This window comes from Chrysoperla carnea, chromosome 5 (genome assembly GCF_905475395.1).
Source record: "Chrysoperla carnea chromosome 5, inChrCarn1.1, whole genome shotgun sequence".
NCBI classification, from domain to species: domain Eukaryota; kingdom Metazoa; phylum Arthropoda; class Insecta; order Neuroptera; family Chrysopidae; genus Chrysoperla; species Chrysoperla carnea.
Genome location: NC_058341.1, coordinates 4,196,488 through 4,220,839, shown reverse-complemented (window position 1 = coordinate 4,220,839; position 24,352 = coordinate 4,196,488). Strand labels below are relative to the sequence as shown.

The following is a 24,352-nucleotide window of genomic DNA, read 5'->3' as shown; positions in this document are numbered from 1 at the left end:
GTCCGTCCGTCCGTCCGTCTGTGGACACGATAACTCAAAAACGATAAAAGATATCGAGCTGAAATTTTTACAGCATTCTCAGGACGTAAAAAGTGAGGTCAAGTTCAAAATGAGCATCATAGGTCAATTGGGTCTTGGGTCCGTAGGACCCATCTTGTAAACCGTTAGAGATAGAACAAAAGTTTAAATGTAAAAAATGTTCCTTATCAAAAATTAAACAACTTTTGTTTGAAACATTTTTTCGTAAACATCACTGTTTACCCGTGAGGGCGCCAATTAGGCGGAAATTTTATAATATGTACTATACTTGATTATCAGTTATGTATGTGTCACATGTTTGTATGTGTAATATGATAAAGAAATCAACACTGACTATGCATGGTATTTCAACAATTAACTCAGTCAATTGTTTGTTTTCACTTGTTTAATTTCAATATAAAAACAATAAAACGCATTTTATTATTTTTATATTTTGCATAAATTAATTTTGCATAAATTAATCATTAAACAGTAATTAATTGTTTATATATATATATTTTTTTTTAATTGTTTCTCCAAATTAAGTCAAGGAAACATCATATAAACGTATTATTAAATTTAATTATATTTAATGAAGAATCCCATTTGATATAGGATTTAATTTATTATTGTTTAATAATTTTACACTGATTAATTATATTTAAAAAAAAGAATTCCAAAAGTGAAAATAGAAATTTTGTTTGAAGAATACAATTAAAAAATTTTTGAACAATGGTCTTATGGCTCAAACAATTAAATATTGAGTAATATAAAGTAAAAATAATAATTAAATAATAATGTATTTCCACGTGTCAACATGTCTTGCTTAATTAAACAGGTTAAAAAAATAATTATCACGTTTCCACTCAGATTACAAGGAATTGAAACTAGTTTTTTGTTGTATTGGGTAATCTAATTTAAACTTCTTATGTTACACTGTTAGTTTACTCCAGAAGCTGAACATAAGACCCATGTGCAAGTCTTTAACTAAGGTAGACCATGGATGTTTATGATTTATTGGGGCATCTGTTAGGAATCTTTTGTTCCCTAAAAAAATCAAAAAAAATGAGAAAATTTTGTTTGTATCGTAATTTGATAAAACTTTGTATAAAGGGTAATTTTGACCCAAAAATTTCAAAAATCGGGTTTATTAAACGATTGGGCGAGAAGTTTTGGAGATATCACCTAAAATCTAGCTCGAATGGTCAATATCTTGGAAATTGCTAGTCCAATCGTTAAATGAACCCGATTTTTGTATTTTTTGGGTTAAAATTACCCTAGAAAATGAATTTTATCCAAATCGAAGACAAACAAATTTTTTCGATTTTTTGCAATTTTTTTAAGGGGTACCTTATACCCTTTGAAAAAATCGAAAAAATCAGAAAAATTTTTATAGCTCTGAATTTGATGAAACTCTGTATTTAAGGTAATTTTGACCCAAAAATTTCAAAAATCGGGTTTATTAAACGATTGGGCGATAAGTTTTGGAGATATCACCTAAAATCTAGCTCGAATGGTCAATATCTTGGAAATTTCTAGTCCAATCGTTAAATGAACCCGATTTTTGTATTTCTTGGGTCAAAATTACCCTAGAAAATGAATTTTATCCAAATCGAAGACAAAAAATATTTTTTTCGATTTTTTGAATTTTTTTTAAGGGGTACCCCTTTGAAAAAATCGAAAAAATCAGAAAAAATTTTTTAGCTCGGAATTTGATGAAACTCTATATTTAGGGTAATTTTGACCCAAAAATTTCAAAAATCGGGTTTATTAAACGATTGGGCGAGAAGTTTTGGAGATATTACCTAAAATCTAGCTCGAATGGTCAATATCTTGGAAATTTCTAGTCCAATCGTTAAATGAATCGATTTTTGTATTTTTTGGGTTAATATTACCCTAGAAAATGAATTTTATCCAAATCGAAGACAAACAAATTTTTTCGATATTTAGCAATTTTTTTAAGGGGTACGTACCCCTTTGAAAAGATCGAAAAAATCATAAATTTTTTTTTCGGAACTCGATGAAATTCTATATATAAGGTAATATAAAGCCGAAAAATACAAAAATTGGGTTCTTCTAATGATAAGATGAATGATTCATAGATACCCGCTAAAATTCTGATTCAGTTTTATTGCGCTCAGTGTACATAAGCGATAAGCACTGTGCGTATCTTATGCCGTGTAAATAAGTGTAAATTATTATTTATTTGATAAAATAATAAAATAAAAATTTTTAAATTTCTTTAAAGCAATGTTATTTGTTTACTGAATGAATTCAATTGTAATCATACTATAATTTAATAATAATTTAATAATCAATATATAAATTTCTTTTTATATACTTTTGTGTTTAATATTAAACGGACTTAATCAATTATGAAGATATTATTGAATTTATTATTGTTTATTCAGTTTTTGCTTTGTGCAAATTTCTAAATATCCTCAATTGAAAACATTTTTTCTTTATTGATAGTTTTTCTTGATTTAAACGCCCGCTTAATATATTTTTTACTTTAATTTGATTACACAGAACGTGAACTGTTTATGAGCCTCCATGGTCCATTTATTTTAGGAGCCATGAAATTAATCGATTTATAACTATCGAAATCTTTTTCATAGCATTCAAATTATAATATGACAAATTTTTGTTAAAATTAATGAAAATTATCCATTTTTTCCTAATATGGTAGTGTCAGTCACGAGTTATTTTTCTAATAAAGATTATAAAATACTAAGATTCATTATTTTACCGTTTTCCAATAATTTGTGACGCAAAATAAAACGAATTTTGGGTCAAATGTAGTGTCAGTCACATATGGAATCAATCATATCCCATTAAAAATCTTTCTTTTTCTTACGAAATTTAGGTTCATTCAGAACGTAAATATTTCCGGCATAAATTTATGTTTGTTTTTAAGTTTTACCTAGTTTTTAGGGTTTCAAAGATTTTAAGCTGACATTATTAAGAGCATTTTTCCATAGGCAAAGCTCAATTACTAATTGAGCTTTTAAATAAAGTTAATATGACATAAAACATCAAATGAACCATTCAAATTTAGTTATAATAAACCCAGTTCATTTCCGTTTTCGTAAGTCTAGAGACATATAGGTAGTATTTTACAGCCATTTTACTTGATTTGAGAGGTTGTTGTCAAAAACTTTTTAAAATACGATAATTTTCATAACTGACTGTTTCAGTGAATCTGTTAAATTTGAAATTACGTGAAAAACAAGTGAAAACAAACAATTGACTGAGTTAATTGTTGAAATACCATGCATAGTCAGTGTTGATTTCTTTATCACATTACACATACAAACATGTGACACATACATAACTGATAATCAAGTATAGTACATATTATAAAATTTCCGCCTAATTGGCGCCCTCACGGGTAAACAGTGATGTTTACGAAAAAATGTTTCAAACAAAAGTTGTTTAATTTTTCATAAGGAACATTTTTTACTTTTAAACTTTTGTTCTATCTATAACGGTTTACAAGATGGGTCGTACCTAAGACCCAATTGACCTATGATGCTCTTTTACGAACTTGACCTCACTTTTTACGTCCTCAGTACGCTGTAAAAATTTCAGCGCGATATCTTTTTTCGTTTTTGAGTTATCGTGTCCACAGACGGACGGACGGACAACCGGAAATAGACTAATTAGGTGATTTTATGAACACCTATGACAAAATTTTTTTCCTAGCATCATTATTTTTAAGCGTTACAAACTTGGGACTAAGCTTAATATACCATGTATATTTCATATATACATGGTATAAAAATTATTTGATTAAAATATCAAATACTACACATGGTCCTAGACTATATGACTCGTACAGAATGTAAACACACATACATAATATGCACTTGACTTTTATAATATTTAATAATTTTTTTTTTTTTCCATTATTTAGTTGATTTAATACTCAGTCAGTCATCAGATTATTATATTATACTTTTTTTCCATTTTAAATTTACTTTCTTATTAAAGAGAAAGTATTTCTCCTTATAAATATGATTCAGTATAGTAAATATATAAAATAAGTAGTCATGTTCATGAAATATTTTCAAGAATTTTTAGCTAAAAACACATACCACGCTTTACATCTGTTTCTTTTTTTGTAAAAATATATTATTTTTTGATTATATAAAATAAACATAATACGGAAGATGAAAATTATGAAATTATAATAGTTTATATAATAAAGAAAAGTTGAAAAGGTTAATTATACACCTATTCATGTGATGGAAGAATTTTTAATTATCTTATTATGATTTAAATTTATTTTCTATAACTATGTAATAATAGTGTTTGCGAAGGCGAATACTGAATCTAAAAAGCATAAAATATGAGATGCAATATCTTTGTTGCCAAAAAGTCTTTTTTTATCACTCCTTCTTTTTTTTTTTGTGCAACCTCTTATAGGCTGAGATCCGAATTAGCCGATCTTTAGCTCTTTTTTTGCCTCAAAGTATCCACCTTCGCGTTTCAAACAAGTATTTGTTCTTTACAAAATTCTTTTAATACACTCCTGCATATTTCGGGAGTGATTTCTAGAACCGTTTCCTTTATTATCTGTTCCAAGGGGTCTAAATTTCTAAACGACCATTACGACATTCCTAACGAACTTTTTCAATTTCTGGACATTCTTTACATTCAATGTGAAAAGTGATAAGCTGAATGTTAATTACTTTTGAAAGCAGAGATTTTTATAAAGAATAACTTATTTTCGTTGAAATGTTTTCTATATGTAGCCAACTTAAAACCCTGTTTATTGTGAAAATGTACGCATTCTTAAAGACCTTTCATATGAGAGAATAGATTTTGCTTAAATTGTCCATATATTACGTTTGTTTAGCTCCAAACATGGCATTTTACGGGCCATGTTTTTCTTAAAAAACGAATACTAAACAAATCCAAGTATTCATTTGATATTCTGGAGGGCGTCTTCCACAAATTTTTATATCCTATTTACAAGAAATTCTAAAGCTGGAATTATTTACACAGCTGAATATATATTCTTCGAATCGCGATTAAACAATCTTACAAAAAAAAAACTGCTTTAGTAACTTATTGGTTTCATCGGAATCAAATCATCTGTTTGCCTTAGTGCCCACAAAGAAAAAAAACTTTTAAAATTGACGTTTAAAAACCTTGACAGGCATTTCAATTTTAATTAATGTAGAAAATTGCGTTTTATCTTTTTCTATTGCATCAAATTTTGCTGCAACATATTAACAAAACAATTATAAATTATCTTTTAAACATAAACATTTTGTAATTTGATAATTTTTAATGTTTGACTATTACATAGGTTACAATAAATATTATGAGAAGTAAAAAAACACCTTTCTCAATTTTGTAAATACACCATGACCCCATAAAAATTGTAAAAAAGAAATATTGGTATAATCTTAATCTTGCGGTATTGTATATTTCCATAGTTGAACAAACCTGTGAATTTTTATATAAATTTATTCAGCAAATTTAAGGACGTTCATGCGTCAACGATATTAGTAGAGAAATTAAAAACAATATGGTAAAGCGATAGTTTAAATGATTTTCTATGATTTAAAACAGGAAAAATATCCTGTTATCGAATTAATTTCATTAAATTTTAAGTTTAAAAAGTGACTAAAAGTAAGGTTTAACATGAGACTAAATGGAAAATATAAATCGATATTTTTCAAAAATTATATCGATAACCATACTTGAAACTTTTACCAGTTAATAATTATTTAAACTTTTAATAGAATTTCAAAACAAATTTCTATTTTCTACTAATTTAAAATTCTTTAAAATTTACATACTGTTTCCCTGTGAACGCACATAGCAAAACAGGTACACGCATGAACGTCCTTAAAAAACCTTTTTCTGTTTGTAAATTTGTTTAATATTTGTTTGATATTCCGTATGATGAAACAGATTTACTTAGTTTTTAAATAGGATTTATTTATGCATAGTTTTATTCAAACAGGTTTTAAAGTTTTATTTACTGTTTGTTTTTGTTAGAAATTTTTATGACAACCTAATTCTTTCAATTTTATATTGAAATATTTTTTTTTTTATAATAGTTTCATGAAATTTTTATTGGGATTGCAAATCGTAGTTTCAACTGAGACTTGAAAAAACTGAGTTTTGGAAAAAATTAGATTAATTTCACTATCTCTCGACTTCCTGGAACTTTGAGGGGACAACTCTATATATGTCGCCCTTTTGGGAGTAGAATTATATCCCTCCAATTAACAAGGAAATGAAGCCGTACGATTCTATAGATATCACGGGAACTGTCACGCTATAGTGTCAAAATTTTAGATGCTCCAATTTAAGATGATATTGATGACAGAAACTCGAAATGATATTTTCCTTTTCATCCATTATTTAATATATAGAAGCTCGTATTCGAATTTCTTTAAGCTTTTTCGTTTCTTAGAAATCACAAAAAAACCCTAATACCATACAAAATTGTATATCATTTTCAAAGCTTTATATTGATTACCTTAATTCAAGCGTTTAAAGCTCAAGAATTTTATAATTTTAAATTTAGGTAACCATCCTCAAAACATTTCTTTAAAACTTGGTCAACTTAGTTTCTTAAATCTTCTAAAAGCTTTTTTAATCAAATTTCGCTCCCGGTCAATTAAAATAACTAGACAAACTATTATATAAATTGATCGATGAACAAATCGATTAGAATACTTGCCTTCGAAATTTTGAAAATCAAATAATCCAATGAACACAAAATCACAAACACTTCCAGAATTCCACACAAAAATAAACACTAAATTTCCACGAAAAAAACACTAAAAATTGTTTTATCAAAAACACAAAATATTTGAAATAATCATTATAAAAAGATAACGAATTACTTGTGTAAGTAAACTAACTGAGTAATTAGAGAATGTTGTCGTTGCTTAAGCATCATTATGAATTACTACCATGGTAGTACCACCGTTGCATGTGTACCTGGTGATATCTGTGCTACAGAGCTAATAGCTGCTTCATAGCATATACACTTGCTCGAAGAAAAAGTTGTAAGACCTCAAGAGTGAATGGATTTAAATTCAAGTGCTGTAAACACTGCAGCCAACTAAACTTCTTTTACCAGAACTATCTATACTTGATGATGGTAGTGTGTGTCTTTAGTTTTAATCAAAGAAATTATTATTTTAAAATTGTATCGTATGCTGCAGGTTCTGTGGTAGGAGACTGTCTGTGGTTAAGCTGTCTTGATTCATTTTAATGTTTTTTACTTAAAAATAGTGGAACTTTAATATTTGATAATTTATGTTATTGATTGACAAGGTCGTTTTCACGTCTTTTTTCCTTCGTCCAATTCAAAAAATTTAATTTTGCTCCATCACATCCAAATTTTATCCAATTTTAATAAAACAAGTATGGAATTATACTAAATTTGGGTCATACTTTTCAAATTTCTGGTCAAATTTAACCTACATTTAAAAGTTTTGAAGATATTACGACCGCGGTACCCATATTTGCCCAAAAGTGAATGTTAGCTAAATAATAACATCAAAATTGAAAAGTTTGACCCAAAATTAATGGGTTTCAAAAAAAATTCCAATAAAATCGGATAAAAATTGTCTGTGTTATCAAAAAAATCAAATTTTTTAACTTGATGACGTCATCAAAATCCAAACAATTTTATTTTGCTTTATAACATCGAAATTATATCCAATTTTAATAAAACAAGTATGGAATTATACTAAATTTGGGTCGTACTTTTCAAATTTATGGTCAAAATTAACCTAGCTCTATTAGATTTCAAGAATGTGGAGGCCTGGTTCCGGAATTAAGCACATATGTGATAGCTAGAGAAAAACTGACATCACAGCTGAAAAGAATGACCCAAAATTAGTGGGTTTCAAAAAAAATTCCAATAAAATCGGATAAAAATTGTCTGTGTTATCAAAAAAATCAAATTTTTTAACTTGATGACGTCATCAAAATCCAAAAAATTTAATTTTGCTTTATAACATCGAAATTATATCCAATTTTAATAAAACAAGTATGGAATTATACTAAATTTGGGTCGTACTTTTCAAATTTATGGTCAAAATTAACCTAGCTCTATTAGATTTCAAGAATGTGGAGGCCTGGTTCCGGAATTAAGCACATATGTGATAGCTAGAGAAAAACTGACATCACAGCTGAAAAGAATGACCCAAAATTAGTGGGTTTCAAAAAAAATTCCAATAAAATCGGATAAAAATTGCCTGTGTTATCAAAAAAATCAAATTTTTGAACTTTATGACGTCATCAGAATCCAAAAAATTTAATTTTGCTTTATCACATCCAAATTTTATCCAATTTTAATAAAACAAGTATGGAATTATACTAAACTTGGGTCGTACTTTTCAAATTTATGGTCACATTTAACCTACATCTAAAAGTTTTGAAGATAATACTGCCATGGTACCGATATTTCGCACAAAGGTAACTAACACATATATGGTACCACAATGGGCTCTATAGCCTGAGTGTATCCTTCTTGGACAGCCTAATATAACCTAACCTAACCTACTTTACGTCGGATCGGATTCAAAAGTTAAAATTGAAATTATTATTTAATTACGAAATACAAAAATTAAAATAACCATCTTATAAAGGTTAAATTAATTTAATGTTTATTATTTATTTGAAATTACCGCAATAGAAGAAAAAAAACTTAAAATTATGAAATATCAAATTAATATTTATGAGAGCAAAAAAAAAAAATATACACTTTGAAAATATCTTCATATTCATATAATTACAAAAATAATATATCATTAGATAATATTTTGAAAAAAAATTTTATTGTTTTTATTCATTGAATATGGAATAGAGAGGAAAGGCTCATGTAATATTCTCATAAATTCGCGTTTTCAATAAAAATTATAATGAATCATACGAAATATGCTTATACCCTTAAAGCGGCTCAATATTAGTGCCCCAAATAATTTCTATGTTATTCCATAAATCAACGAATTGAAGTTTTTTTTTTGAACGGCTAGATTTAATCATTCTTATTTATTGTGGGAAAACAAAAAAAAATTTAGTCAACCTATTCGCCTTTATAGTTTTTCTTAAAAACGTTCTTCCTTTACATTCTTCATTCAAAGAATTTATTACAAAAATGAGAATTATTAAATAACTCGCTGTGAACTACCCGCTTTGCTGGGCAACATCCCCACTTGCACCCCTCCCTCCACATTTCCTTTCGTTGGATAACAGTTTTGTAATGTACACGTCATGCTCTTTTATTTGATACCCCACTTTGGTATATTTGTAAATATTCGATAATTCCTTCCCACTTTCTCGCTACACCTTTCTACCCTCCGAAGGTTAAAAGTAGATAAAAACAATAGATCTTTGAAGCTGGTTGTATATCCTGTCAATATTTGAGCTTAATCGATGCACAACTTTTTTAGTTTTTGAAGCATATCCATTTCAACCCCTATTTCAACCCCTTACTCTACTATAATATGGATGTATTATACATAAAAACCTTCCTCTTGAATCACTCTATCTATTAAAAAAAACCGCATCAAAATCCGTTGCGTAGTTTCAAAGATTTAAACGTACAAAGGGACATAGGGACATTGGAACAAAGAGAGTGGGATGATTTTTTTTCGTGAAAGTGTTAAAAATTCTCATGTTTGAATTGGTTTGGTTGAATTTTAAAGATGTGTATATTTTCTGATTACATATTTTGAAACTTTTTATTAATTTTAAAGAATAATTATTCATAATAATTTAATATAACATTACTAGTCTTACAATCTTACATATTATTTCCATGGCCTGTTTTTTGATGTCCACGCGAAATCTTCCTTATTTCTTTATCAAATTTCATGATTTATCTCTCATTTTAAAGCTTATCGTGCTAAGTATGAAAAATAGACTCATGGTCTAAAAATTTACCACACCGATTTGATTTTTTCAGATATAATTTTGTTTAGTATGTAATTTGTATATCATATCTGTAATAAAATTGCCTATACACAATAAAAATACTACTGTTTACATTTTGTATCACTTATATATTATACTACATTCCTCACGGGTCGGCTAGTTCTTCTTAAGTTTTTGGTACGGGAGTTAGGAATATTTCGGCTCTTAGTTAAAAATTGTGAATCCTTTCGAACCGCTGGGTTTAAGTTTAAATGTAAATATGTAAAAAGTCATAATTATTTATTCCTAAAAGCAGTTTTATTGTGGAAATTAAGTCAATCTTGTTTAAGATTTTTTTTTTAAATGTTGTTTAATTGCACTTATAAATAAAAAATTTAATTAAAAAATATGTAAATGAGGTTTTAAACAATAAAGATACATTACATACCATTTTAAAAAAACATGCATTCATTTAAAAGTGAAATTATTTTAATGTTTTGATTTGATTCACTTGTAATTCTAACATTTTAAGTACATGTTAATTTACACGTAGGTACGCTTACATACATACCGTACCTTACAAGATATACCGTTTATTGTAAAATTTATAGATTTCTATTGTTAGTAACTTTGCGAAACTGAACTGCGAAAAATTTAGTTCAGAAACTCAAGGCAATTTTTAAACTCTAGTTGACGAGGGTGCTGGTATTATCCAGCATGCAGTTGTAATAACCCGATCATCGTAGTCAAGAAAACGAGACCTCCTCGAAATACAACAGCATAAGCTGAATATTTGTACAAACCAATTATTTTGATAGCACAAATCTTGTCAAATTTTGATAGCCAGAAGCGTTCTTAGATATCCAAGGTCAAATGTCGCAAAAGATCACTTTTTTGAGAATATCTCGTTTCGTTTGCCTTCTATCGTATTTATATTTATTATATAACTTGTAGAGAAAAAAATTCTCTACGAAGCTTTTTTTTGTACGTTGAACCCTTTTTGAAATAGAGGGCGCAAAAGATGGAGCGATCAGCTATACCTGCATTAAGGTACGTATAGCTGAGCGCTCCAAAGGATTCATATCTTGAATAATTTACTAGAAAATCGATAATTTGGATAATTTAGTAGAATTACATACTTGTTTTATTAGTTTACATTTGAAAAAGTGATTCTATTTCAATCAATTTCCCGAATTTAATACCTATATAAAATTGATGATTTTACTCATATCATTATGGAAGGTGAAAGCCTTAAGATCTCATACTATTTACTGCAATTAAGAATCTTTATTTTTGCATTCATTTATGATTGATATTATAAATATATCATCAACTCTCTCAGGTATTCCTATTGTTGTTATTAAATGTTGTCTTGTCAACAATAAAATAAATACATAAACGTTTATTTATTATTTAAATAAATCACATAATTTGTTTATAAAAATAATACTTAAATAATAGCTTAAATAAATGTATTATAATAAAATAATAAATACATTAGAAAGCTGAGACACATATGGAGAGTATATAAAGTATTTCATATTGCTTTGATTTTCATATGATTTTCACTCCCATCCCAGTCACTAAAATAGACCATAATTTATGAGTCTTGAGAAATCGTTGTGTATCATTTTGACGCATTCAACCCTTATCACTGATTAGAAACCCTATTTTGATTTGATTTATATTTTGCTTAGGATATATTTCTAATATACTCAAATTAACAAACTAAGATAGAATGGACCAATGCTCGAAATGTTAGATTTACCGTGGCCAAAAAGGAAAATCCTTCCATATTGTATCTACTTCATTTTCTTTCATTTCACGATATGCATATTAATCATGAATAAAATTGCATAATACATGCCTTTATTTGTATTAAAATCAGGAAGGAAGAACTCCAATATAAAAATTATTATAATATTGAATTCAAAACATATCTCATACCAAAATTTTTTTTAAATATTTTATTATTTTTATTTATTTACAATTGATATAATGAAATACCTAACTAACTCTTTTAATAAAAAGTAAAAGTGCTTTCTAAAAAAAACTATCATATCATTATTTGATTTAAATTCATAGCAGACAGATATTATAATCGTTGATAAACAAATCACGTTTCTTTAATATTATTAAAGAAAGATATCAGAAATGGTTTTAGCTATACTGTTAATTAATGTGCAACGTGTTAACTACATGATTTAATTCTATAACATGATATAAGTGTATTTAATTCTTAAAATATTCTAATTTTTAAAGTATAAATACACGGTTGCTGAAATACACTCTAAGTCTTTGAAAATTTACTAACTGGAATTGGCAACAGAGTGAGAACCATCTCTCAAAGAAAAACATCATTCGTGTATTTACAACATCATAATTTTACTGTATTAGTTGCTCAAAATTAAAACATTTTCGGAACGCTTGTATAGGTAACTTTAAATTTGATTGTTTATAAATAAATAACATAGACGTTCCTTAAGTTCTAAATTACGAAATCGATAAATTTGTTCCCCCAAAAACCCACGTATTTTATGGGTATTTATAACAATATCAAAATATAAGTAGAAATGCTGTTGCTGTTTGAATAAAATCATTAAAATAAATAATGGCAATATAATTATTCTATTATTATAAAGTGTGAATAAAAAACTATATGTAACCGATAAATTAAAGGTCAAACTTAAGTAGCTTAGGTAATTACTACTTACCTTCTTTTATGCAGATATTAAAAAATTTTTAAAACATGTTTTATTCATTTTTCTAAGTCGGTTAAATATGAAAACACTTTGGCAGGAAATATTTTGTATATCACAAACATGTGGAAATATAAATGTCTGTTGTATCGTTTTTCAACAAAATTCGAAAACTCCAAGAATCAAAATCAATTATTTTTTACTATTGAAACACTTTTTCATCTGTGATATAGGTATTTTTCGATTATTCGATTTCGGCTTGGATGTTCACCTCCAACAGTACCCTAAAATAGTTTTTGGGTGGTTTCAGACTCATCCGTTTGCTCAGTTTTTCACAATCTCCATAAATATACTAATATTATTTCAGAAAATGGCCTACATCTCGAGAAAAACTTTCAATGCTCACAAAAATTTCGCTCACTCAATAAACTTAAGGTACGGAATTTGAAATAAAACAAAACAACATAAAACGGTATTTAATATTTAATATTTCTATTTACACAGAAATAATAATTTCACAATTACACACATTTGCAATTACAAAAAAAATACTCATTACTTTTTTATTTGACTATGTAATTACACTCACTTTGTAAGTTGTAAATATTACTTACAAATTAGAAATTAACAAAAAAACACTCTAAAAAAGTCTTTACAAAATTATTTGAAATTTTAAAATTAATCAAAAATAATATGACATTATTTAAGGTAATTCACTCGTACGGATTTTATAAAAGATGGTCTAGATCTCATAAACACTCTCGAGGACGTTTGAAAATCCATCGAAAGTGATACAATATTATAGAGGGGATAAATGAAGAAGCATCTTTGACGAAAGATGTTTGAAATTCGAATATCGTGTGAACTACCTTAAAATAAATGAATATCAGTCCATTCTTAAACACAAAAATATTACTTATCGGAAGATTGGGATATAAAGTTCATTCGTGCTTTATGGGAACTTGAAATATTCGGTTTTCAAATCCATTTAAGATGAGGTAGTTTTGTTAAAAAATATTAGGATTTGAAAAGCTACTTGTCATTAAACTGTCATGGTGAAACTGTGGAACGTATTGCTTTAAAGAAATGGATATGAGCTTTTTGAACACTTAAATTATAGTAATTATAAATTACTGGCAGTTTTTTAATTATTCTTATTACTAAAATTTGATTTTCCACACCGAACCAGGACTAAAAACAAATAATCAAGGTCCCCAGTACTAAGATGGGCTTGAAAATTACGCCTTTTGCAAAATTGATTCCTTTCTGCAAATGACTCTCGGTCAAATTGATTAAATAACCCCAATTTGGCCTAGAATCATTGGGTGTAAGGATTTCATGGGATCCTTTCTTGGTCGTTTGTTTCAGAAAATCATTTTTTCTACGAAAATATCTACCTTGAGCAAAATTCTTATAATCGAAAACTATCATTCAAGTTTCTAAATTTATTTACTATATAAAACCTCAAGATCTCTTTCTCAAATCTTGTATTAAAATTAGCTTAAGTAAAAAATAATCGCAACACGATTTTTATCACCCAAAAATGGCCTTTTAAAAACTAGTAACAAAATGTCTTCTCAAATAATAAAACAAATAAAAACACTAAATTTTTAAAAACACTATAAAATCCGGTATAGTTGAATCATTTTACCGAGGTCAAAGTATACGAATGCTTTTTTTTAAAAGATTTACGGGATTTTTTATTGGTCTCGATAAAACGATTCAACTATATTATCAACAATTTTCAAGCGTTAAAGTACTATTTACCATGGACGCACATTGTCGCTTTCTACGCTTTGTCTGTGAAAACATACCCCAATCTTCTTTAATCATATCCGCACCTTTTTCCGCAATCATAATCACTGGTGCATTGATGTTCCCACTTGTAATACGCGGCATTATACTTGCATCAATAACACGTAAACCTTCGATACCGTAAACTCGTAATCGATTATCCAAAACAGACATTGGATCAGAACGTACTCCCATTGAGCATGAACAGGACATGTGATAAATTGTCATTGTATATTGTCGAATCACGCAATCCCAATACTCATCCGTGTAAAGAGGCAAGTGTTTACAGTTTGGAATAGGAGTTGCATGATATCGGGCTCCAAAACGTTTCATTGCTTGAGTTTCGGCAACGGCTAAAGCAGCTTTTACACCTTCACGTAATACACCAACATCGTCCGGATGTGTTAAATAATTATGATAGATTAACGGATAACGTAATGGATTTTTCGATGCTAATTTCAAATAACCACGACTTTTTGGACGTAACATCATTGGAAATACTCCAAAAACATCTCGATTATTAATCGAGGAAAATACTTCGTTGTAAAATTCATCTGTTAAACCATGTGCACGTTTAACTTGATTCCCCCCATCGGAATTAGTCGAGGCACTTGTTAACATGAATTCCATATCCGGCCAATCATCACTCTTATTTCCATATTTTGTAGTGAGAAATGCTACAACTTCCAAGCCAATACTAGAGGTTAATGGTCCACTTTCTAAAATTGCATATCGAAGCGCTGATGGAATGTTAACTAATCGATTTTGAACAATACTAATCTGTTGATCAATCAAAAAAGCCAGACCTCCAACGGCAATATGATCTTGAATGTTTTGTCCCACACCTGGTAAATCTTGGATCACTTCAATATCCTTCTCTCGTAAATGATCCGCAGGTCCTACTCCCGATAACATCAGTAATTGTGGTGAATTAATTGCTCCAGCTGATAAAATAACTTCACGTCTTGCGAGGACCGTTTGCTTTTTTCCATTTTTAATAAATTCGATACCATAAGCTCGCTTTGTATTTGGATCGATCAATACTTTAGTTGCGTGTGTCCATAGCGATAGATGTAGGTTTCTACGTAATCGAACTGGTCGTAAAAATGCTTTTGCCGTACTACAACGGGCTCCACGACGCATTGTAAATTGATAGAAAGCAAAACCAGTTTGTTGGGCACCATTCACGTCCACAATATCGTAACCCATTTCTTCACCGGCTTGTAAAAATGCTGGTGCTAATGGTGTGTTATATGGAGCATCTTGAACCGTTAAATATCCGCCTAAAAATACAAAAGTTGATTTACTTAAATCAAATGGGACAAAAATCGAATCTTTTTTGAATGACTTGAAAATATATGATAGCGTTTTTTAACGCCACTTTGTGTGTTTGTTTGGAGTAAATTTAATCTGAGTTTGATAATAAAAATTTTATATTGTTTTACTAAGGAGCTCATTAAAAAAAATTAATAAAGAAAGTGATTTACAAATTTTTTTTTAAATGTAAGTGTTGAATTTATCACGCAAATACTATAAGCGTTCTTCTTGTAACGTGTTACAATCGGTGAAAATAATTACACGTCTGTCAAGTTATTAATTGTATATGTTACATGCATATTATTTCATAACAAATAATTACAGGTGTATTGAATCCTTATGTTTATGTAATATTTTTACTAACATGTAATATATGTTGCATATCTTTTAGAACTAAGTTAAACAAGATTGCTTTTGTAAATGTAAAAGTTTCTAAAACGTTTTTGTATCTAAAAGGTCAAACATTCATTGCTAGACTTTAGGTTTAGTTTTTTAAAGCGTGCAACATGATTTTGAAAAGTTAATGGAAATTGAGGATCGGGTCAGACAGACAAGAATAATTCCTCACGACATCCCAAAGTGCTTTTGGAGTTCTGTTTTCTTCCTTAGTCACTTATATTGCCTAAGCCATCATATATCTTCATACAATTTTAAAAAATGTTCATATTGCCTAAAAACGCTTTACCGTCCTTGATTGATTCAAGATACCTTTCGGCATTCGTTCTTCATTTTCACAAATCGAAAGTTTTTAATGTTTTGAAAATAACATTATCGTTTTTCATATTTATTTTGCAACTTATTTGTATAAAATGTTGGATACTAAACTTATAAAGATATATTAATTTTCATGGAATGATTCATCGTCTACAAATATAGGCAATCCATCAGACGTTTATGTACATACTTTTGCATTAACTATAAAATAACGTATAAAATGATGACTGTGTTCAGTTTGCTAACTTCAACCTTCATTTACTTTTGATGGATAGGCAATTTTATAACATTAATGTATTTTAAATTGCGTGTAAGTATACACATTAAAAATTTATCATTTTGGTACCACGTTGTACGCACTGAGAATGATCGATCGTAGATATTTATTATTTGTAATCACGCAATAAGAACAAATTCATATCTATTTTAATTTTTATCTTTCTGTCTGTTTAGTCGAGATTAATCTTGGAAATGGACAATTTGATTTTGACAGGACCTTTCATGTGAAGGTTTAGTATTTTCTTTAGGCTTTTTTTTCATTTCATATAAATATTTTGAATTTAAATAAATTTTGAATGTTTCTCTGTTTTATAAAAAAAGGTTTTCAGTTGTTTGCCCCCAAAGTGATATAAATTCTCGTGAAATCTTCTACAAAAATTTATATTACTATTATTAAAAGATAGGCAACTCACAAAGTGTTTATGTGCATACTTTAGCATAAACTATAGAATACGATGTCATTGATTTGCTTTCATTTATTTTATGGACACTATTCAATTTCCTGTATTACAAAGATACAGATATGATCTCAGTATATACAAAGTGTTTGAACAAACAACTCCGTCAGTTGTTATATTTATTAATTTAAAAAAAAAAATAAGTATAATTTATTTACCGACTCCATGATGACGTGTATCTCTTGCCAAGTAAGGATTACGTTGATCTTCACTCTTTTTAAAATATGGTAAAACTTCTTCATAACTCCAGCCTTCATTACCCAAAGCAGCCCATTGGTCATAATCTCGTTTATTTCCTCGAATATACAACATAGTATTTAAGACACTGGAGCCTCCAATTACTTTGCCTCGAGTCCAGCAACATCGTTTATCTACCATTGCTTGGCATGCAGAATCTTGTGGTTGGGTCCTAAGAAAATTAGGTAATTTAAGTACAAAATATTTCAAAAAATAAACTTAAAATTTGTTGATCAAAATCATCGGATGAGATTGAAAGCCGCGATTACAAAGATATCATTAAATTCTCTGTTTGGCGTATACAATCGGTGAATTGAGTTGAATTTCAAAATGGGATCCACAGTTTATTTTGAAGACGTGTTTGAAATCAATCCAGAATTCTGTTAATTTACATAATGATAAGTTTTATAATCGATATTCAAATTTATCTTTTAAAATGTTATAACATTATTATCGTAGAATCAAAGAATACACTTTCTCTAACTCTTTTTATTACGAAATTGCTTAAAATATAAAAGTGAATCGATAATGGAAAAAAACAATTCTATAAGCTAAAAAATAGCACATATTTGGTAATATCAATAATAAATATTGAATTTAGTTAAAAAATAAAAAAGTTATGTAAAATTTGATAACAGTTTTTAACTAATAATAAATAGCTATACATAAAAATCACATTAACTTCTTAAGGAGATCCTATCACTGGTCGAGTGAATTCTAAGGTTTCTTTAAGCGGATTTATATTGGCTTTGGTGACACTTCTAAAGAGATAAGCGATGTTCGTATGGGTTAATCCACCTTTGGGTAGTATATCAATATATTAAAAATTCAGACAATCTACTGCTTTTTACAGTGAAAGGATCTACTGCTTGAAAGGACAATCTACTGCTTTTTACAGTGAAAGGATCACCTTAAGTTCATTTAATTAATATTATTTAGCTAAAATAATTATATACTTTCTATTGCAAATTTTTATTGAAATATTTCCAAAAAAATCACAGTAAAATATAATATGCAAAATAAATGCATTAAAAATTTCAACTTAATGGCATCCAATATGACCTGCGTAACCTTTCTGGCAAATTTGAAATTATGAAACAAAATTTATTGATTTTTAAAGTGATCTCTGTAAGTTATTAGTGAAATATTTATAAAAAAAATAAAAATTTGTTTTCAAACTAATTAGAAAATGAATTAAAATTGTCAATTAATAATGTCCGACCCACATGACCTAACCTAATATGACAAATTTGGTATTTTAAAACTTTTTGATTTTAATCACTTAATTCCATTAAGATTGTTAAGGTGATTAGATGTTTCTTTTTCTTTAACTTTTCAACGATTTTAACCCATTAGCTTAAAATCCCGTGTATATAGGTCGCTCCCATATGACGCAAAATCAACCAATTCACACCCGATGCTCAAAACTAACTGAGTTCGCTTCGACCCTTGTAGGAAAAAAAATTTTATACAACAGGGCCTGTCTTGGCGCAATAGTAGGTTGCCTAGACTCGGCCTAATTATACTGGGCCATGACTGGATCATTACTCAACTGACAAGTCTTGGTTTGACATGCTTGGACCAAGACTTAGCCAATGTATATTCAAAAAGTCTTGGTTTGCCAGTCTTGGACCAAGACTTAGCCAATATGTAGTCGACAAAGCTTATTTTACTACTCTGGGACCAAGACTCAGCCAATGTATAGCCAACAAGTCTTCATTTGCCAGTCTTGGACCAAGACCTAGCCAATGTATAGTCAACAAAGCTTGTTTTACTACTCTTGGACCAAGACTCAGTCAATATTTTTCAAAATAAGAATTACCTTTCAATTCCCTTCGAAGGGAATTCTTGTTTTGAAAAAAAACACCGTGCCTTATTGCTTATATTTTTTCTTTGGTGGCATTAGGTACAGAAAGAAACTTACCGATATTTCCAATCTAATTTACTTTTATGCAAATACAACGACAATAATGGCACATCCGAAATTTCTGTCTCATGTCCACCCGCTTCAATTAACAACACTTTCCAATTTGGATTCTCTGTTAAACGATTTGCTAGCACGTTACCAGCTGATCCACCACCCACAATAATAAAATCATATTCCCGTTCAATATTTTTCATACTATACGGACGATTTTCTGGATCGAATTGATCATAATGAAAATATGCTAATGCTGCTAATAATACAGGAATTATTGATAGTTTTCCAACACCAATTATAGCTATTGCAGCTTTAATTGCACCTAATATCACAGGAACATGTACAGCCATAATTTTTTAATTTTTTGTATCCAAATTTGGAGAAAATTGCTTTGAACCCGGATATTATTCTGTTTTTTTTAAAAATCCATTTAAAATTCTTGTCTAAACATATTTCTTAGTAATTTTTATAGATTGCGCAAAACTTGATTATTTAATAATAAGATATTTTTTGTCTTTTTTTATCTGCTGTATAAACAATATGGTTTGTATTATTTTTACATGATGATGACGCGAACACCGGTGTGGTATTTTTTTTATACTTTGAATAAACTTTCTTCGGCCTTGAGTTGATTATTTTTTCTCTACTTGTTGTTATTTGTTTTGGTATTCGGTGTACATGCGGTCTGACATTCACGAAGATGATCTGAAACAATTATATAAGAAAACAAATTATGAAAGATGATTTATTGCATCAGCTCTAGGGTAAAATTTATAATCGATTTAAAAAGCAATATATTCGATTATTTTAGGAAATAACGTGGGAATTGTCCAATAATATTGTATCATTATAAAATATGGTACAAGTGTAAATCATTATACTCTTTATGCTGTTTGTAAACCATAGCCATGGCCGTTAGCCATTTATATTATATGAAGTAAGAAGAGTTCTTATGTATAAAACAAAGAAGGATTATCCAAATCGAAGACAAACAAATTTTTCCGATTTTTTGTAAATTTTTTAAGGGGTACCCCTTTGAAAAAAATCGAAAATTTCGAAAAAAATTTTTTGTTTTAGAATTTCATGAAACTCGGTATAAAGGGTAATTTTAACCCAAAAAATTCAAAAATCACGTTTATAAACTGATTAATTCAGTAGTTTTTGAGATATGGCGTAAAATCCTGCTCGAATGGTCGATATCTCAGAAAATATTCGTCTAATCGTTAAAACAATGTGATTTTTGTAATTTCTGGGTTAAAATTAGCCTAGAAAATGATTTTTATCCAAATCGAAGACGAACAATTTTCTTCGTTTTTTTGAAAATTTTTTAAGGGGTACCCCTTTGAAAAAAATCGAAAATTTCGAAAAAAATTTTTTGTTTTAGAATTTGATGAAACTCAATATATAGGGTAATTTTGGCCTAAAAAATTCAAAAATCGCGTTGATAAACTGATTAATTCAATAGTTTTTGAGATATGGCGTAAAATCCTGATCGAATGATCGATATCTCAGAAAATATTCGTCTAATCGTTAAAACAATGGGATTTCTGTAATTTTTGGATTAAAATTACCTTAAAAAATGATTTTTATCCAAATCGAAGACAAACAAATTTTTTCGATTTTTTGTAAATTTTTTAAGGGGTACCCCTTTGAAAAAAATCGAAAATTTCGAAAAAATATTTTGTTTTAGAATTTCATGAAACTCGGTATAAAGGGTAATTTTAACCCAAAAAATTCAAAAATCACGTTGATAAAGTGATTAATTCAATAGTTTTTGAGATATGGCGTAAAATCCTGCTCGAATGGTCAATATCTCAGAAAATATTCATCTAATCGTTAAACCGATGCGATTTTTGTAATTTTTGGCTTAAAATTACCTTTAAAAATGATTTTTATCCAAATCGAAGACAAATAAATTTTTTCGATTTTTTGCAAATTTTTTAAGGGGTACCCCTTCGAAAAAAATCGAAAATTTCGAGAAAAATTTTTTGTTTTAGAATTTCATGAAATTCGGTATAAAGGGTAATTTTAACCCAAAAAATTCAAAAATCACGTTGGTAAACTGATTAATTCAGTAGTTTTTGAGATATGGCGTAAAATTCTGCTCGAATGGTCGATATCTCAGAAAATATACGTTTCTAGTCTTGTTGTTTCAACTACATTTTTTGTCTCTTTGAAGCCTAGCTTGAACCTATCACTTTATTTATTTTACTTAATTAATTTATTAATTTGCGAATATATTTCACATATAATATTATAGGGTTTTCGAATGGGTCGGGGACGCTAAAAAGGTATTGTGTCCCGGGCGCGAGTTATGCTCGTTACGCCACTGAATTTATGTTACAAATTTTGAAATTAACAATAAGTGCCCCTTATTCTCTTATTCTTAATAAACTTGAAATTAATTAATTTATCAAATGAATTAATTTATAAACATAACAATAAGTTTACTAATCGATCAATTAATATTCACGAATATTAATTTATTTATTATAAATAATAATTATCTAATAATAACAAGCACGTAGATACACAATTAATAATCATTCTTAATTATTGCAATTTTACTTTTTTTTTTAACCTATAGTGTTGTTAGTATATTTAATAAAATTTGTTCTTTTTGTACTCAAGTTTATACACTTTTTACACTTAAGTAGAGAAAAATAGTTTCTATTAAATAGTAATAGCATTATCCTTGTCTATTGTACACTCAGTGTATTACACTGTGTTAACAAGAGAACAAACTTATACCTAATAGTTGTAATATGTTTTGAAGAAAGAAGGTAGCCTAATGGCCTACTTTCCATTAAAATAAAAATTATATAATATATATTACTAACATACTTTTAATATTATAATATATTTATAAAAATATATATTTATCAATAATTTTTATTACTTAAATATATTTAATAAAAAATTTATTAGGTCCTATTTACAAAATATATTTTTAAATTGTTGTGTTTCTATAGACTTATTAGGTAAAAGTGGGTGGAAAGAAACAAATTGATCTAATCTTTATCTAACAATTCTATTGCAGTCATGTGTGTTTGTATATAACTCTAGGGCCAGAGTACATTTTGAAAGTACTTTAAGAAAATTCTGTTTTTTTTAAAGAGTATGCGTTTATTGTATTAAAGGTAGAAAATAATTGTTAGTCATTCATACATAACTATTTGTAAAAGCTGAAGGTGCTCAATTTGAAATATCAATGATTATCAGAGTGCCTCAAGCTTTTGCAAATAGTCATTTTTGAGGGACTCATAGAAGAAATTATTTTCAAAATTTCAGTTCAATCGACAACCGGGAAGGGGGTCGAATTTACTTCGGGAAACCGGGACAAGTGAAACTAAATAAAAGCTTGTAATAATATATATCAGCACACAACAGATTGTATAGCCAAGTGGTTAGGACTTCGAATTCGCCAAGTGGTTAGGACTTCGAAGGCAAATCATATTTTTTTCTTATCTATTTCAATTTCCACTAAAAATAATATAAGTGCTCGCGCCGAAGTATCTCTCTCTCTTCCAAAATGACCAAACCAATAACAGTGAGCCTCATTCACGAAAAAAAAATTGGTTATTTCATACCCAAAAATTTCTCATTTAGAAAACTCGAAAAATTTAGTCCAACCTTGGAAATAACGAGATTACTGGGAGATTTTTTAACTGGTGTCGAACAACGGACATTTTTCTTTGTCAAGTTGTTAAGCTTGTCGACCAAATACAAATATTCCAGGTTAGACACTATTTTGCCAACAGCCTTTCAAATTACCAGAAATTCTGGTGTTGAAATCTAAACCATATAATTATCAAAAAATTCCTTAACGCTTAACGAATTCTTGCCGTAATATTTATACGAATAAATTTGTTTATTAAAGTTACGTGAATGAACCCACATAGGTACAAAATTATGCAAATCAAAAACTATTTGTGCGTTATGCATTTGTAAAAAGATGTGTAATTACAAATTAATTGTAATTAAAAATTTATTTTTTTTATTACTTATATAATAAATAATTAATTAGTTGAATTTACAAATAAATATAATTTGTATTTGTTATATTATTCATACCTACTGTAAAAATATATAAACATATGTGTTGTCTTAATTACGACTGGTTTTTAGAGTTCCGTATCATAATTTGGTGAAAAATTTCGATTTTTTTGATAAAACAGTCAAATTTGATCCGACCTTATTGGAATTTTTTTGAAACCCACTAATTTTGGGTCATTCTTTTCAGTTTCGATGTCAGTTTTTCGCTAGCTATCACCCATGTGCTTAATTCCGGGAACAGGACTCCAAATTCTTGATATATATTAGAGCTAGGTTAATTTTGATTACAGATTTGAAAAGTATGACCTAAATTTAGTAGGATTACATACTTGGTTTATCAAAATTGGATAAAATTTGAATGTGATAACAAAAAAATAAAATTTTTGGATTCTGATGACGTCATCAAGTTAAAAAATTTAATTTTTTGATAACACAGGTAAATTTGATCCGATCTTATTGGAATTTTTTTTGAAACCAACTAATTTTGGGTCAGTATTTTCAGCTGCGATGTCAGTTTTTCGCTAGCTATCGCTTATGTGCTTAATTCCGAGGCCAAGACTCCATATTCTTGAAATTTATTAGAGCTAGGTTAATTTTGATTACAGATTTGAAAAGTATGACCCAAATTTAGTAGGATTACATACTTGTTTTATCAAAATTGGATAAAATTTGGATGTGATAGAGCAAAATTACTTTTTTGGATTTTGATGACGTCATCAAGTTAAAAAATTTGATTTTTTTGATAACACAGGCAAATTTGATCCGATCTTATTGGAATTTTTTTTGAAACCCACTAATTTTAGGCCATACTATTCAGCTGCGATGTCAGTTTTTCGCTAACTATCACTTATGTGCTTAGTTCCTAGGCTAGGACCCCAAATTCTTGAAATCTATTAGAGCTAGGTTAATTTTGATTACAAATTTGAAAAATATGACCCAGATTTAGTAGAATTACATACTTG

The 24,352-nt window shown here is 28.4% G+C and overlaps 2 protein-coding genes across 2 annotated transcripts in view; one reads left to right on the top strand and one right to left on the bottom strand.

Annotated features, from left to right (window-relative positions):
• The window catches only part of LOC123299838 (flotillin-2), a 215,692-nt gene that overhangs the window by 140,523 nt on the left and 50,817 nt on the right, over window positions 1–24,352 (top strand). The window lies entirely within an intron of this gene.
• LOC123301815 (glucose dehydrogenase [FAD, quinone]) lies at window positions 14,349–19,684 on the bottom strand. The gene is made up of 3 exons (XM_044884720.1): window positions 19,338–19,684; window positions 17,335–17,585; window positions 14,349–15,691 (listed from the first exon to the last, which is right to left on the bottom strand). Exons 1-3 carry the CDS (start codon window positions 19,682–19,684, stop codon window positions 14,349–14,351), a joined length of 1,941 nt encoding a protein of 646 aa, XP_044740655.1.